At 45.4% G+C, this 17,258-nt stretch overlaps 1 protein-coding gene across 2 annotated transcripts in view; it reads left to right on the top strand.

Moving 5' to 3' along the window:
* The window catches only part of NTN4 (netrin 4), a 48,143-nt gene that overhangs the window by 13,334 nt on the left and 17,551 nt on the right, over positions 1–17,258 (top strand). For both annotated transcript variants that reach the window (XM_039570859.1, XM_010410804.3), the window contains exon 3: positions 8,009–8,287. In XM_039570859.1, coding sequence (XP_039426793.1) covers positions 8,009–8,287 — 279 coding nt within the window. The remainder of the gene's footprint in view (positions 1–8,008; positions 8,288–17,258) is intronic.

The following is a 17,258-nucleotide window of genomic DNA, read 5'->3' as shown; positions in this document are numbered from 1 at the left end:
TAAATTAATTTGCGAGGGCTGATTATTTGAAATAGCTGGATTTTCCTCCTGAAATCTTTGTAAGATTGCATAACTTTTGGATGGTGAGGCAAGGGATTATTTGCCTTGATTTATGTGCTGTAAAAACTGCAGAAGGGCTGGAGGCATGGGCCAAATGCTGTCTTACATCAAATTATATGAAGCAGTCTTGTTAAGGTTGCTGCAGGAGTGACATTTCTCCAGAATCTCAAGGAGCTCAGGGACTGCTACTGGTGGTATGCAGTGGGTTTCTGTCATGGTTGCTTGGGGATGTTGATCAAGTGCTAAACACTGTGACCTGCAAGATTCCAATGCTCACAGTGATCTTAGTGTCTCTGATGGTCTCCTCTCTGCAGTGGCAGAGGAAGGGCAGGTTTTCCAATTTCTATTGCTGTTTCACCTCATCCAGTAGATGCTGAAGTATGCACCTCTCCACAAGAAAAAGAGACTGTTCTTCCCTGCAGTCCACTTTGTCTGACAGGCAGAAAAATGAAGAAGGGTTTTAGAGGAGCTGGTGGGTACTACCTGCCCAGCTTAGGCTGATGAACTTTCCACACCATATGATTTATTTGCAGCATCTGCCAAAAAGAAGACCAGTCTTTTTTTAGCCTAGGGTCATTGCAATGAACATAGCACAGAAATGCACATAGGTTTCTCTCCTAAAATCTTGTTGCTTGGTGTGGTGATATATGAAATAAGTCTGTTTTGTCAGTAGAAGGTACCTGCATTGTGGCTCTAGCAGCCTTCTTCACAGGGGGTAGTAGTCCAACAGGCTTGATTTTGTGAAGCAACGAGATTGTTTTCTTAAAACTTTCAGGAGCTTAACACCTTTAAGGTGTATCTCCAAAAAGTGGTTGAAATTAGACAGTGGTTTCAGAGGTTTTTAGAGTGGACTGATGGGCCGGGACTTGGATACACACGCAGTGCAATGGCACAGGGCCCTTTTCTGTAGGGAACTAATTTTGCAAGCAAAATATTCCTCTGCAGACACAGCTGTCCCCTCCAGGAAGAGCCAAGGAGAGCCTGGCAGATTTTGACCACACTGATGCAGAAAATCACAGAAACTAATATACTGGCCAGGAGGGTAAACGCTAGCATAGAGTTGCATCCTCAATACTGAAAGCGGGAGACAGAAGAAGCTGTCTGCAGAGTATCTGTCACTCTCAGAAGGCATACGAGGGCAGGGAATCTGCTGGTTGTTGCCAGCACTAGGTCTGGTGTTTAGACAATGCATCTCACAGTCGGCGTGCCTGAGCTGATCCTGCACTGGCAGGGCTGAGGGACTGTGTTAAACCAGGCAGCTCCTGTGCCTGAGGCTTCCCACTGTAAAAAAAAAAGGTCCCCAAAGGTGTCAGGGCAGGTAGGACTGTTCCTGTTCCCCAAGGGTACCAAATTAGATTCATTGGTGCAGCTTGAGTCTTGCTGCATGACACAGCAAACCTTGAAAGTCAAGCCATCCTCACATGAACAGTAAGACAGTCTCATCTCAGTCTACCCTGCACAGGTTCTGGTGTGAGAAGCTTAATTACTCTTTCCTGGGAAGGCACAGGGGGACAAGCACAGAATGGTCTTAGCTCCAAGATTCCTCTGCAGCACTGAAGGTGACTAAGCAGGAGTGTGTGAAAGAGGTGTGAGAATGCTCTCTTTGAAGGGGGAGCACCTGACTGGCGTATTTCTGCAGCTAAATTTACATCCAGCTCCATCAATCAGGCTTTTGTGGTGATGATGAGCTTATTGCTCTTAATACATTTCTTGGGTGGAAGTTGAAAGCAGACACTGTGCCAGGTTGACAGCTGGCATGCATATTGCATCATTACTAATATTTTCAGTTACACTTTTCTGGAAACCAGTCTTATTGCTGCCTGGGAGCTTTCCATAATGTTTACCAAGAGAATTTACTGCTTATAACTTTTACATCTATTGAGTAGGAAAGCTCAATTGCCATAAAAAAATTTCCCTACTAAGCTTCTCTGAACAAGACCAGCCAAGGCTGAAAGCAGTTGCCACTTTCGGGTAGTGCCTACAGGAGAGTTCCTGGGCTGTTGGATGGGCTGCTCTGGCTGTGGAGGGAGGCGCAGGGGGACAGGGTGCAAGCAGGCAGTGGCTGGGGGATGGCAGAAGCGTACCAGGCAGTGATATAGCATGGCCCATCTCAGCTTGTGCCATGGTTTGAAGTGACAGCCAAGGCCTGTGAACACAAGCAGATGTGAGGCAATGCTGGGCACACAGCTGGGAATCCCAGAGCCAGGATGTCAGAGACAAGGGCTTACTTTCACCTCAGCCCCAGCCCCAGGCAAGCAGTGTCTAGCCTCAGCTGCTTGTTGTGCTGGAGGGAAATTTTTCAGGAGGCAAAGGGTTGAGGTCCTGGATGTGCTGGCAGAGCTCCACCACTGCATTTACTGCCTACATTTTCAGAGCCTTGTCCAGGCACTAAATAAATCAGATCACTTTCAGTGACGTGGAGATTCCACAGGGCCCCAGAATACAGGCCAATTAAGCACATTTATTTAGTGCCTACATACCAAGAGTCACTGCAGACTCCTAATGCAAACCTTAACTTTTCTGTTAAACACTTACTTAGACATCATATGCCTTTTTGTAAAGTGATGCACATCCCTCACTGCTTTTGCTGTCTATCTGGATAAGACAACAAACTTTTCATTCTCTTTATTCATACTATTTTTTCTTTTGCTCCTGTAAAATACATTGAAAGGAATAAATCCACCAGCAAATATCAAGTAAACCAGTACTGAATTTATCAAATGCCCCTGAGCTAATGAATCACTAGTACGGGTAGGTCATTATTGTAGAGTACTTACAGATACATTTTCATGCATCCAGGTCAGACAATACAGGGTAGAGTGCATCAGTCTCTTTTGGAAAGAAATCACACATCACTTCATGCAATGTTACCACCCTGGTTTTCATTTACAACCAAGTAAAAATGTGGTTAATGTTTTTAATATTTGTTTATTGCTTTTATTTCTGCTGTATTCCTGTTTGTTGGCTTGTTCCCATGTGTATATGCTTCTTGAGTCCCCTATCCAGTTGTTCTCTCTGTAATTTATCAATGTTGCCATTTCATGAACCATCTCCTGCTGCCTTCCTGGCTGAGGCCAGGCTCCCAGTTGGAGGTTGGAGCGTGGCACCTCTGGCCAGGTGCCGGGACCCAGGGAATGAGCACGTGCATGGCAGCTGCAGGACCCTGTCCAAAGCCTCTGTAACTGTGCCTGTTTCTGAAGATCTGTGAGGAAGAAGCTTTTTGTGGATCACCCATGTTTCTTCAATGTCAAAGGCATTTGTATCCTGAAGGATATATCCTGATCCACTTTATTGCTCTGGACATTTGCATCTTGACAAAGATCCGGGCCCTTGCAGCTTCGTTCGGTGGAGGTGAGCCCATGACTCATCAAGAAACTTTTACTCCTGGAAAATCTTTTGTTGGTTCTGTTGACTTCCTCAGGCAACTTCGACTTAATGGCCTGTTTTGTTGCTGTTGAAATCATTCATTAGCATTTTCCTTCCCACTGTGGAAGTTTATATATAAAGATGTCCTTTTGTTGCCTCTCACGTGTAAACATATTAGTGTACTTCTTGCAAAGGGACTTTAGGTATTTATATATCAAGGTCATTGTGGTGCAAGTGGTTACTTGAGTGCACCATGTCCATGGCTGCTGCTTTATTTATATACAGGGCTACATTTCTGCATCTGCGGAATGATGAGGAGCTCAGGCTTCTTCTCCCACTAGAACCTGTGAAATAATCAACAGAGCAAGAGTCGCTCATGACAGCCCATAAGGAAATGGAAACCCTGTGGAAATTTATTAGAGGCTGTCTATGTAATGATGTGACCAAACTGCAGACAGCTGCAGTGGTCTGACTGAAGAGCAGAGCAGAGTATTTTTACTCCATGGTACTTGCAAGGCACTGTGGAACAGCTTATCCACTCCTGCTCCCCTGGGAGTGGAATGGCCTTCCCCTGGGAGTGGAGTGGGCTCCCTCCTGCAATCAACAGGCATCGAACTAAGAGGGTCAGGTGAGCCCAACCCTCTTGAGGCACAGCAGTGGCATTCCTCACTCAGAGACTGCAGACTACAGCTCCTATTTGGCTGTGTAGAAAGACCACCACCATGACAAAAAAAGTCTCTGTACAACTTTTAAATCGCTCCTCAATTGATGTTCCTTCATGCAGAGGTTGCTGTTACAGCACATGGAATCCAACAGCATCATTCCACATGTCACAGAATGAACATTACCCCAAGGACTAGGTATTTTGTTTCTTAGTGGTTCTATTTGCCTCCTGGTTGGTGGCATGAGTTATTGCTAGATACTTCATTTTCAATGGAAGCTGAGATAAAGGTTCAGTTCCTGGGACTGTATTTAAGAAGAATCCCAAATATCATAAGATTTATAGTGAGCTAGCAACACTGGGAATGAAAACATCTTTCTGATAGGATATAATGTGGATGCAAAGCACAAAAATGCTGGGGGGCTTCAATGTATGACTTCCAACTTGTTTTACAAAATATCAAATTTTAATTAGTCCATACCTTTCAGAGCTGCTGGTGTAATGATCAGGGCCTTCCACACTTTGCTATCATATGTGGGGCTGACTACTGCATAAGTCACATCATCTGCCTAACATTGTGATGCTGGGGTTTGATATTTTGTTAGTAGGCCTCATACACAGAGACAGACTTGAGTGGGAAAGACGGAGGTCTGGTCACCATGAGGTGCTTACTGGTGAGGCTTGCTGCCAGCAGAGCAGAATCCTGGCTGGACAGTGGCACCAAAGGCCTACCCAGTGGCACCAGGGAGACAATGGGCTTGCAAAACCTCATCAGATGCACAAACATGTTGACAAAATGTTCTTTTTCAATTGTTCCTACACCCTTCCTCTACACTGTTAAAACTAAGCAATATTTTGGTTGAAGAGACCACTGACTACAGTAGCTGGGAGTTGCCAGCAGAACCAGAGGCGTGAAAACCTGGGCAGGTCTGCTGTGCAAGTCATGGTTCATTAGTAGCCCTGTGCCCATCCTACTGGTGGGACAATTGCATGGAACAGCCCAAGAAGAGGTAAAAGCAGTAAATCTGGCACTGCCCATGTGTGTATGTGTGGCTGGGCGGCTGGAAATCACCCATGACAGCTGTATGAGACCAGTGTGGCTCCAGTCATGTGCAGACTCCTGAGACCAGCTGGGATAAATCAGTGATGTTAACGACTGAAAAGGGAAATCTTGCTGGGAAACGCATCCTTAACCTTATTATGCATTGTCTGAGGGCCTGTAGAATCCCAGCTGAATCTGCTGTGTCAGAGCAGAGAATGGCTATTTGTATGATGCCCTACATGTTATAATGACCAGTTAGTATTTTATTAAAGCAGAGCTGCCAGGGTCTGGGACGGAGGGATGGGGATGTTTACTGTCCTGGCAGCGCTGAGACCAGGCTCACTCTGTTACACAGCTGCAGGGCACAGTGTAGCTCCCCAGGCCAGCGCTGCTGGGCACAGCCAGAGCAATACAGGACAGCCAGGGGGGAGCAGCTGAGAGCCCGCAGCCCCTGGGAATTACAGATAGAGCTCATGTTTAGCATCACTGTTTTCATGTAGCCATAAAAAGAAATGTTTGTGGCATTTTAGGGTCTGAGCAGGAATACTGGCTCCGTTGAAATCAGCAGCACAACTCCCCCTGAATTCCACACAGACAAGACTTAACTCTGTCAGTGCAGAGGCACTCAGGGTTATTGATTTCCTTGCTGCGATTGTCTTTACTAGAACCACAAACATCAGCCACATGCATTAAACAGGGATAGATAAATAAGGAAAACTGAAAACATGAGAAGAAAGTCTACAGCTCCATCTAGCATAAATTGTTCCCATTTATATATTTTCTTCCCTGCTCTCATCTGAATTAGGACAAAGAATTCTCTGAGATGCAATTTATGTAATATCAAGACACCCAAAATGCTAGTTTTTACTGAAAATTCTTGACCCGGCATTTTCTACCAACTCCACTAAAAGGAAATCAATGTCTCCAGTTTGGATTTTTCCCAAGGAATTTTCTTTCCATATCTGAAAGCATCTTGTGTTCACAAAACCACTTACAAGTAAATGTGATCAGAATGACATTGATTTAAATTTGGGTAAATAACAAGCCTTGGGTAGAAGTGCAGGACTTGGTAGTTGGAGTTCACTTGGGTTCCTATTGATATCTGGTTTATATTTTTATTTTAAGAAAGAAGACAAACTCTCTATATCCCTAAAAGAGAGGGGGGAAAAAGACCTCTTTTGAAGTGTGTTACTGTTTATTAATACCCCTCACTGGACTCAACACTTCTGCACAAGGAGTGCGCTCAGCAGCCTTGTCCCTTGACCACCTGTCCCAGTTAACCTTCTCCTTTACCTGTGTCTTTCTGGCAGAAGATGCCCAGATACCTTTGGGAGGGAGTGTTTGCAGCATGGCAGTGCAGAACTGCAGCCACGATGGGTTTGCCAGCATGCAACACCCAGCTCCAGCACAGCTGAGCCCCGCTGCCACCAGCATGCTGCAGCAACTGTGCTTGGCAGGCTAGCGGGGCACGCAAAAGCATGCTGCCGCCATTCAGCTCCAAAACAAGGGCTAAATCTCCTTCCAGGCTGAGACAAAGCTTCCTCTGGCTGGATTCTGGCAGCTCTGGAGAAAAGCCAGGTCCCAGCCAGGAGCAGTGCCAGCAGTGGTGGGGCTGATGGAAGCAGCAGCTGGTAGGCAAAGCTTGTGGGCAGGCCAGCTGGCAGCACCGTGGTCATTATTTCCAGGATCTGTGGATCCTGATCAAATAAAAGGGAAGCCTTCATCAGCTGAAGCATATCAGCTGCTTTCTCTGGAAGGAGTGGATTTAGGGGTAGGAAGCTGTGATCCCTGATAGCAACAGCAGAAATTTTGTGCCCTGCCTCTCACCAGGTGGGAAATAATAGCTACCTCCTTGCTGCCTGCAAGAGGCTGGCCAGCATTTTGGGTGGCATGGGTGGTTTCAGCAGGGCAGCAGGGTAGTTTGAGGAGGTTTTCAATCACTGCTGGGTGTAGTGCATTGAGTCATTAGGCTGCATCACACCCTCAAACACCCAAGCAATTTGCTCAAATGTTGTTTTTAATTATTGTAGTTCATCAAGCCATCAGTGACTGTTCAGTGAAAAACTACTGAACTATTCAGAAAGTGTCACTGTAAGTTGAATGTACCAGTAGCTAATACAGGTGTCATAAATGTGTTATTTTATGTAAATGGTAGTCATATGAAGTATATACTTCTGCTTTCTCATTGTAGGCAGCTAGACCAAAAACTTTAAAATAAACCTTTTCAAGAAAATTGGTAATTTTTATCTAATGCTCTCAATATTCAGCTTGAGCCAATATTTACCTATTCAATCAGACTGAAGTTAAAATAAAGAATGAATGATAAGTATTTATTTAAACTTTGGAAGTCCCCCTCTTTCCTTTCTTTCTTATCTCGGTTTTCTTGATTATCAGCTTGCTGTCACTAATTGCCACACCTAATCACTTTTCTACTAGGAAGCATCCTGGAACTGATAGGAACCAAATATTTGGAAATATGAGCTATATTTGTTTAAAAACATACCCATTCTGGGAGAGGGAATGTTAATGAAGAGTACCCCACATGAACATTACTTGGCAGGGTGCTGGTCCCTGTGCTGGGCCACACCACAAAGCAGGGGCACCCACCCCTGATTTAAGTTAATGGCAAAGTGTCACTTGACATCCATAAGGTCCATACTTCTTGTGGAGAGGAACATAAGGGTTCATGGGGAATCACCCTGTGCACACTGAGTTGGAGGTGGATTTGCTGCGCCCACCCCTTGCAGAGGGGAAAGAGCATCATGAGAGCCTGGCGCATGCTCCCAGAGGATGCTGTCACTGCCATTCCACCCCATGGCCCACCCTGGAGCTGGCTGACATCCTCCTTTCTGCTTCACCTGCTGTGTTTCTCTGCCCAGGTGATCTTCCGAGCCCTGTCACCACCTTATGCCGCAGAGGACCCATACAGCGCGGAAGCCCAGGCGCAGCTGAAGATCACCAACCTGCGCGTGCGGCTGCTGGAGCGGCAGGGCTGCCCCTGCCTCCCGGCCAGCCCAGCCCCACAGCCCCCGCCATCCCTGCACTATGCCATCTATGACTTCATCGTGAAGGGCAGCTGCTTCTGCAATGGCCACGCTGACCACTGCATCCCTGTCGCTGGATTCAAGCCCATCAAGGCGTCTGGGGTTCTCCATGTGGTACGTACATGCACCCAATGATGTCTGCACTGCAGAAAGTGGAGTTTTAAAAACAGTCAGGGATGGTATAGAGTATGGTACAGGTCTAAGCATGCGATATTTGACATGTGATGCCCTAGATTCCAAGCACAGTGAGCAGAAATGGTCTTTACAAAGGAGGTGGGTCTCCATGTGGGACTGAAGTGCTGAGCTTCCTTTGTATCTTGGTGTGGGACTCTCACCCTTCAAAGGTGCTCCACGTAATTTATTAATTTCAGATAGATCTTTAAAAATATTTAAACTGCTGACACTCTTCTCTGCCCAAATGCTAACTTGCAGTAACAGAATATCTAAAAGATAAAAAATGTAGGGCATTCTGATAACAAAGAAGGAGGAGAGCTTCTCTGAAGGTACCAGGTATCATGTGACTACCATTGTTTCTGGAGGATCCAAGGATATTGGGTTGGGTCTTGAACCAAGGGGATAGAGATGGATTTTGACTCTCACTCACGGGCTTTCCATTGCACTTTGCAATACCTCTCTCTGGAAAAAAAACCCTGTGCTCTGCTTTCCCATCACAGAAGCTCTGAGCTCAAATCCCTAAGGACTCGCCAAGACCTAAACTCCAGGGAAGCAAGAGCGAATAACCCATAGGGCAGGTGATGGGCACAGCAGTGGCCAACACATTGGATGCCTGTGGCATGGCATGCCTGCACCCAGCCAGTCCAGGGACACTTGCTGCCCCCAGCACATCTTATCCTTTCTGCCCATCTAGGCTGGCTCTGACAGCCCTGGCTTTGCTGGCAGAGGAGCAGTAGGGAAAGTCGGAGCAGCCAGACATACTGCACTGAATAATGTTAGAAAGAGAAAAATCATTAAAAAAAAGAAGGCAGTTAGTCAAGGTAAGGGGTCCAGCTCTTCAGAGAGCTCTCATTTCACTTAAATTACAGTCTCAGACATGAAGCAGACAGCATGTTTCCCTTCTAATAGAGCTAGCCTTGCAACATCTTGAAGGAATACCAGCTTGAAAGTGTGCAGCACTGTGATTGATAAGACTGTTTCAAGTAGCAGTACTCTGCTTTCCACAGATGTCCCCTGAGCGAAAGTCTTTGAAAGGAGCTGTTTGCTCAGGATTATTTTGGTGGGATACAATTGCACGGGAGCGTGCCCTGCAGCACCACTGAGAGTTGTAACAGAGCCTGCAGCCAAATAGGCTTCCAGTATGGCTACAGCCTACGGCAACTATAGTGTGCAGGTAACAGGCAGTGCTGTGGGAAGGAAGCAAGTGCCAAAATCGCACTGAAAACAAAGCAAGAAATAGCAACAAACCCCTGCACTGGCCCCGAGGGGGAAATTCAACTCTGGTTATAAGTGTTTATGTGGCAGGAGTCCCAAAGGTGACGTTTCTACAGTGAGGCTGACTCATTTTACTGTATCATACACCTCATCCTGCATGTCCTGTGGGAGATGTGCCAGTGTAGGGGTGACACAGCCCCATGGTTTGCAGGGAGGATCAAAGCACGGTAAGAGCTTTCCTCTCCCAATACCACATTTTCCATCATAGAACTGGGGCAGTTTTGGCTGAGCCTAGACCGTGCCAGGCTCCTGTGGCATGAGGCTACTGCTATTCAGGGACTGCAGTGACAGCCGCCTCGTGCAACCCAGCCTGGGGTTTGCCAGTGCAATGTCTGTGGCTGTTTAAGTGGTAGAAGTCAAAAAACTTCTGAAAAGACAGTAGGATTTCAGAGAGGGAGCATTTTTATATATTTCACCTGAAAAACTCACAGAAAATATAATTCTGAAGAATTATGACCAATCATTCAAGAGGGAGACGGAGACTTCAGTATAGTCTTTATGTAACTCTATCCACCATGGGTTTTATCAGAATCATCACTGCAAAACTGAGGACAACAAAAGCAGGGAAGCACAGTAGCATTTCACAATATGATTATAAAATCTGGCTCTGTTTTTATGCTTGTTTAGACAAGAGCACTGCTGAAGAATATGCCCTAAGTTAGAGAGTCAACATCAAAATTTAAGTATGTTTAAGATTGTTTAAAAAAAACCAAACAACTTTTCAAAAAAAATCTATGTGCAAGTTTTCTTAACCCCCCCCACTTGTTCTCAGCCTACAGGCAAAATCCTAACTTGCAGCCTTAGTTTCAGTCCCTGCTTGGCCAGCAGAAGACCCAGGTGTGATACATTTATTTTTCTCTTGGACTGCTTTGGGCAGTAAGTCGGGGTATCCCAGCAGCACTAAGCCAGGTGCCAGGTCTCAGCCAGATCTCACAAAGTGACCAGGAGCATTTCAGCCACCTCACCCAGAGATGATCTGACAAAACAGCGTGGGTATGTGAGAATGCTGGGGGCTGCTGCTCTGGCAGGTTTGGTGCAGGGTTCTGACCCAAGGGGCCAGGACGGTCAGCTTGGGACATGGGCCCACCTGCTGCCTCAGGATTCCTTCTGTTGGATGTATTTTTTCTTGAAATCTTGACAATTGTGTGCTGAGAAGGTGGCAGCTTTGAAGGTAAATATTGTGAATGGCTGAAGTGAGACTGCAAGTCCACTTGGCCATGAGATAATACTGGCTTCGGACACCTTCAGGGATGCAAACAGGGTGGCTTCATGAACAAAGAGGAGCTCCTTCCACCCTGGCAGAAGCAGCTGTAGCTCCATTCACTGGAGTGGGGAAACCTCAGTCTGCAATTTGTCTGAGTCAAGTCAAAGCAAAGTTCAACTTTACAGAGTCTGATAAGAGATTTGTTTCTGTGCCCTCATCACCATCTAGCTGCAAAACTCTCCATGATGCTCCTCTCTTGCTGGCAATTCCCCCACCTACCATTTCTCCTAAAATATAATGGAATTTGTGTAGGAAAACTCTGGTTTTGTTTGAGTATCAGGAATGCCATGTCAGCCTTTAGGTGAATTCTGAATATACATGTGGAACTTCTGCTCTAGAGGAAGATATACTTCCATAAGCTCCTCAGGAAGACTACAGAGAAGACCTGGCTGCCTTCCTAGGATGGCAAGGGCTGCTCCTTGTGGGTAGTACAGTCCTGACTGTCCCTTGTTGTACACTTGTGTGCAACAGACAACTGTCAGGTTGATACAGATACACTTTCTCTCTTTCCTACTTCTCCCAATTTTATTCAAAGGGTCACTACCCAAATCTCATCAGCAACAGCCCAATGCATACCCAGGAAAAGATATGCATGGACAAACAGACGTCTTACCATACCATGCTAAGCAGTTGATCACTTTGTGAGCTGCATTACATGGCAAACCATAAATATGAGCAGACAAAAGAATTCACATATATAGGAGATCCCTCCTGATCTTCAGTGGCCATGAGAAAACTGTTTTTTCCTCTGATCTGTGGCACAGGAGCTTCTCACCCTTTGCCAGTACCTCCGCACATGGGGCCGTTGTAGTGCATGCTTGGCCTCTTACCAGCTAAAGCATCCCTGCTTGCAGCTATGGCAAGTGTCATGCAAGAGGAGAGGCAAGTGTTGTGCAAGCCTGGAAATAAGTAGGATCTTGCAATTTAGGGCTCCAAAGTGGGGAAAGCAAACCCAGAGGTACCTCACCTGGGTTGTGCAGTTCTGTCTCAAGGTGAGAGCTGGAGTTCATCCATCTCAGAGACTCCTTGGCCCTCCCTGGATCTGGATTTGTGCAAGTTAGCCAGCTGATCTCGCCAGGCTCCTTCCATAGTTATGAAGGTCAGGATCCTGGGTGGACTAAGATACTCTGCTGAAGCACTTCTGTGTAGTTAGGCAGGGTGAATATTCCCCCCACCCCCCCCCCCGCTTCCCATGTGGCCAACCCAGTGGCTGTTATAAATTGTTATCATGCTACTGACATCAAAAGATGTTCAAGGTCTTCCAGAGCAACGCTGACAGAAGCCTATTGTACAAGGAATTAAAAAAAACCCACCACACAGCCCCCACACCCTGGACAACAAGCTTTGTATTCTCTCCCAAGAACGAGATAGGATATGAGAATTTTCTCATGCATAAATTTGGTTGTCTGGTGCTTTGGGAAAAGAATACCTCCCCGTGTGCTGACAGCCACCAGTAGGCATTGGTTCTAAAACCGGCACAGCAGTTTGAGCACAACAGAGTTTAAAAGCTATGGCTAGAGACTCAGTGTGAATGCTGCCATTTTCCCTCAGGCTGGTACCATGCCCATTTTCCATGAAATTAAAAAAAAAAAAAAAAGGAGAGAGAGAAAAAAAAAAAAATACAGTTTTAGCAGTTCTAAAAGGAAATTCTATTAAAAGCAGTTGCCCCTCCCAGCTATTTAGACTGTTTATGCTATCAGGTCTTTGGGACATTGATTTTCTTTTAGTGTGCATTTGTGTTGGACTCCACATAGTGGCTGAGTTCTTACAATATAAATCAATTCATAACAGGTGACTGAAAGCATTTTTCCCCCAGTGCAGCATTCTTTGTCACTGCCCAACATTTTGGAACATGATAAATATGGGGGAAAGTATTTTATAGGATTTGACTAAAGAAAAAGCCCTATGTATTTGCAATCCGAAAGGAAGCGCTGGAAGATTATAATTTGGCAACAAAAGGCTCTGGAAGGAAGCATGCCCTAGCAACTGTCTTTGTATGGAGAAATCAGTCGCTCGTTTATCTTACAGAAGGCAACTTTTGTAACACTGTTTGCATTGTGCCCTCTAATGACTGACGTTGCGACGGGGCTGTCAAGCTAAGAAGGGGAACAGTGTGAAAGTGAACTGGGATATAAAGACCCCATGACAAAATGAAAAATGTTATAAGAAGGCCTTGCTGCTTAAATGAGTCAGGAGCCGTGTGAATGCTTAAAGGAGTGAGACATGCTGGGAATTGTGTCTGTGTATTTAGTGATGCTCCATAATGACCCTAGTGGGTACGCCTTACAGTTAACTATAAGTTGAAGTGAATGAAAAGGGAGGAAAATATGTCCTCTTTCCCCTGTCAATGCACAGGGATCACATTCTGCCTTCACAAAGGTGCTGAGATGCTGGAGAAATCCTGAAGGCCAGGTACGTCATTTCCCCCATCTACCTTGGGTCCCAGCAGAGCTGCTGGGCTGGTTTCTCAGCCTCGTCTCCCAGCTGCTCCATGGCATGACAGGGTATTTGCATGGCAGACCAGTCTTGCAAGTGGCCCTCCTACAGCTCTTACAGACATTAATTTGCCCAGTGTAGGCAGTCTGTTGGCTGTTTTTCACCTGCTGCCACTTCCCTTCTCTTTCTATTACCCCTTCTTGTCCTATCTTTCTCGTATTTCTAGCTCTCATAGTATTTCTTTATAACTAAAAAAAATACACATCTACCTATGGGCTGCAAGAAAGGGCTTGCTAGTATCCATCCACCTTTTTTTTTGTTTCCAATGCATAAAAATGTTTTCTGTCATGCTGGAATTATGTAAAAGAAAGAAGATATTTTCTTCAATGGGATAAAGCTAGGTTGGAGAGACTTTTTAAAGCAGAGCTATTTTGGGGGTAATCATTATAATGCTATTCTAAGAGAATAAATACATCAGCTTGAGGCAAGATTTTTGAATCACTTAGGTCTGACTTTTCATTAAACTTCTGTGAAAAAGGAATATGGAAAAGAAGGTACTAACTGAATGGTTGCACTGAGAAGCAAGCTGTTAAAGACTCTGTTTCCCTCTGCTCACTGGGTTCAGCTGCCCATTTAGCTGTTTTGCTTATTCATTAGTGGGTCTGCACCCCACGCTCTACCTGGCCTAGAGGGGTTGGGGCCACTATGAGACCTGAGGGGACCTTGGAGAGGCAAAGTTTTCTCAACCTGTTTAAGTAGCAGGGCTGTAAAGGCACGGCACCATCAGAATTGGGAAACCTGCTGACTTTTCCAAAGCTTACTCCCAAAGATTGGAGTCTGGGTAGTGCTTCTGATACAGAAGCGGGGTCAGCCAGGCCGTTGCATCCCATAACTCTGCAGGTGTTCACCCAAACTTGAATCCCACTGAGATTATGAGTCCCCAGCCCAGCAGCGAGCAGGGGCACACAGGTTTGCATTGAAGTGTGCATCACAGGCTGGGCTACTGAAAAGCCATGCCAGGCCCTGCCCAGGTGAGCAGAGGGCATGTGGGATCCACAGTGGGATCTGCACTTGGGAAGGAGCAGCTGATGGCGGCTGGTTGTGATAAACCCTGAGGAAAGGTAACTGCAAAGCAGCATCGTTATGATAAGGATGGGGAACACGTTCCTCCTGGCAACAGTTTTTAAATTACATACAACCTCTTTTTTTGGAGTTCACATACAGATTAATATTAATATGTTGGTGCACAGCTATTCAGTGGTTTACTTATTAGCTCTGCATGCCAAATTAATGGTGGAACAGTAGGTTCTTGGGATTCTGTTCTGTTGTATTTTCACCCTCCTTCCTTTATTCCAGCAATGCAGCATGCTCTATTATACTGTACTTGGGTTTTCAGAAAATCTGAGCTCTTACTCTTTGGAACCATGAATGCTCCTTGGCGGGGCATTTTGCCTTGCTCTCTGCTGGTGTCTTGGGATGCTTAATTCTTTGAGGGTTTCTGAGGTGCTGCTGAGTTTCAGATGAGTTTTTGGATTATTAATGCTGAGCAGCCATTGGATGATTGATTGGGTCCCCACTGATTCTTTGTATGGCTTTGGCAAGGAGTAAGCTGAATTTGGAGGGTGAGGCTACAGGCTGTGGGCACAGGAAGGGGAAGCACACATCCCTAAAGTAATCTCAAGGGTCCCCATGTCTGAGACAATTTCTGTTTGCAATTCTTCTCCCACGTCCTTCTCACTTTGGCATCATGATTGCAAAAGCACCAAAGGACCCCCTGGTTTTGACCATGGCACCCTCTGACTCCTTCAGGTCACCTTCTCTTCCTGATCATGTATGTCCTGGGTCTGGTGGGTCCCTCTACCCTTAAAGCTGGGACAGTCCTGTGAGGAAGGATTTCTGAAGGATTTCTGTGGTCACAGATGTGGTTCAGGCTAGTACAACCTGTCTAGCCATAACCACTCAATGGCCAAAGGGCTTGCAAGAAACTCCTACCAAAAGTGGCATCAAAGAGTTAGGACACCATCAAAACCACCACAAGATGACCAGTACAGGTTTAGTCATTTTCTATTTCCAAGCAGGTGTGTATGCTTTCAAATGTGTGTGAAGTGAATCTGTAACGTTGGTTTATGTGTGGATCTTGTCTAAAAAATATGAGAGAGAGAAATTCAATGAAGAGCAGTAATTTAGGAAAGTGAGGCATCTGAGAGTTTGAAGAATATTTTGTTGGTGGTAGCAATAATGAAAATGTGAAAACACAAGACACACTTTGAGAACTAAGTATAGCCTCCAAATCTGTTGTTTCTTTTCTATATTTACTTCTTATTCTTCTCAAACATGAGCACACGTTTAAGCTTATATCAATACGGTAAGCCAGACAGACCAAGTAGCATCTGCAGTGAGATCAACTAATACCTGTGATGAGGCCAGATAGCACAGAAAACAATGTTAGCTTAGTATCTTCACTTTGGCTTAGATGCTTGTGCGTTCTGACTCCATCTGTACCTATCCATTGCTTACACAGCCCAGTTGCTGTTCTGTATTGTTTGATGATCTGACATTTTAACAAGGCAGGAATGAATTTTAAATGTTTTTGAAAGATTGCTATTTTCATTTCTGCTGAAAAGTCTTTGAAGGACTTTCCAGGTCAGTTTTGACATTTTTTCTGTGCTGGTTACATTTGACTCCTGTGAGATAGCAGCTGAAATCTATTCATTATGAATGAATAAATCAGAAAGTCATCATTCACCAGTAGTGTGTGTGGTGTGTGCATGCACATATGTAACAAGCAGGAGCTGTTTACAACATGTTCAAGGTCCTCTTCTGTTTTGTTTACTGTTGAGGCTTTTCAAAGGAACCTTTTGTGGCGGTCTCGGCAGCAATTCATGCAGTTAGGAAAAGCGCACTTGTAAAACCACAAGTTAAACAGCGTAGAAGGGAGCACTTTCCAGCAGCAGTTAAAGCCATGCCCCAGCTCCGGGCTGGATCACCAGGCACCCCAACTATCCTGTGTTCCTCATGATGCCAAAAGCAGCCAGCAGCTGGTGCAGCTCCATTGGCTTTATGGCCAACTTGTGTCATGAGCACAGGGCTACTGAGGCCCCCAGCTCGTTACTGAGCAGCAGGAGAAGCTGAACCATGTACTTAAAAGCAAAATGTGGAGCAGAGTAAAGCTACAAGCACAGGCACATATCAAAATGGCTACAGTAGGTAGCTACCTGCCATGCTCCATGGGAAAAGGCAGGGCCTTCAGCCTTGCCAGCAGAGCCATGCTGCTGCAGAGCTTGGTTTTGTTGCAGCCATGCACTGCCAGGCTGCTCATGCCCTCTGGCTACATCCTGTTTTCGTTGCATTTGCCAATAGGGTGAGTAATGCCAGCGACTGACAGAGCAGCTGGCACCAAGTGTGCTGTGCTGGCTTTTCATCTCTAATTACCCCCTTACACTGGGCTGTCTAGCTGTTAAATTATCTGTCATGAACATGTCCGAGTATAGTCAGTCATGGGCCTTCTGCTATCCTTGATTCTTCCTTTGTGGGGCAAAAATTCTGCCTAGGATGAGTAGATATTTATGTTTCAGGGGGTTGGTTTTATTTTTTCTCATACTTATTTGTGTTGGAGATGGCTGGGGATACAGAGCTAGGTGCTGAGATTGTAGGTGCTATTCCTGCAGTACTGCAAAGGTGTATTCATGTTTACGAGAAAGAAAAAGAGAAAGGTTTTACAGTGTTTCCCAAGGATGCTTTGAATCTTGGCTTCTTTTAATCTCTCCTGGAAATTCATGCTGCATCTGGAAACTGCTGAAGACCCTTTTAGATCTCAAAAAGGAAGAAAAAAAGGTACAATTCTACAATACCATGACATGCAGATCTACACGTACTGACCTAATTGAAAGTGTAACTACAGAATATTTGCCCTTGGCTGAACATCATGTTATATCC

Source organism: Corvus cornix, chromosome 1A (assembly GCF_000738735.6).
Source record: "Corvus cornix cornix isolate S_Up_H32 chromosome 1A, ASM73873v5, whole genome shotgun sequence".
NCBI classification, from domain to species: Eukaryota; Metazoa; Chordata; class Aves; order Passeriformes; family Corvidae; genus Corvus; species Corvus cornix.
This window is presented reverse-complemented; position numbering and strand designations above follow the sequence as displayed.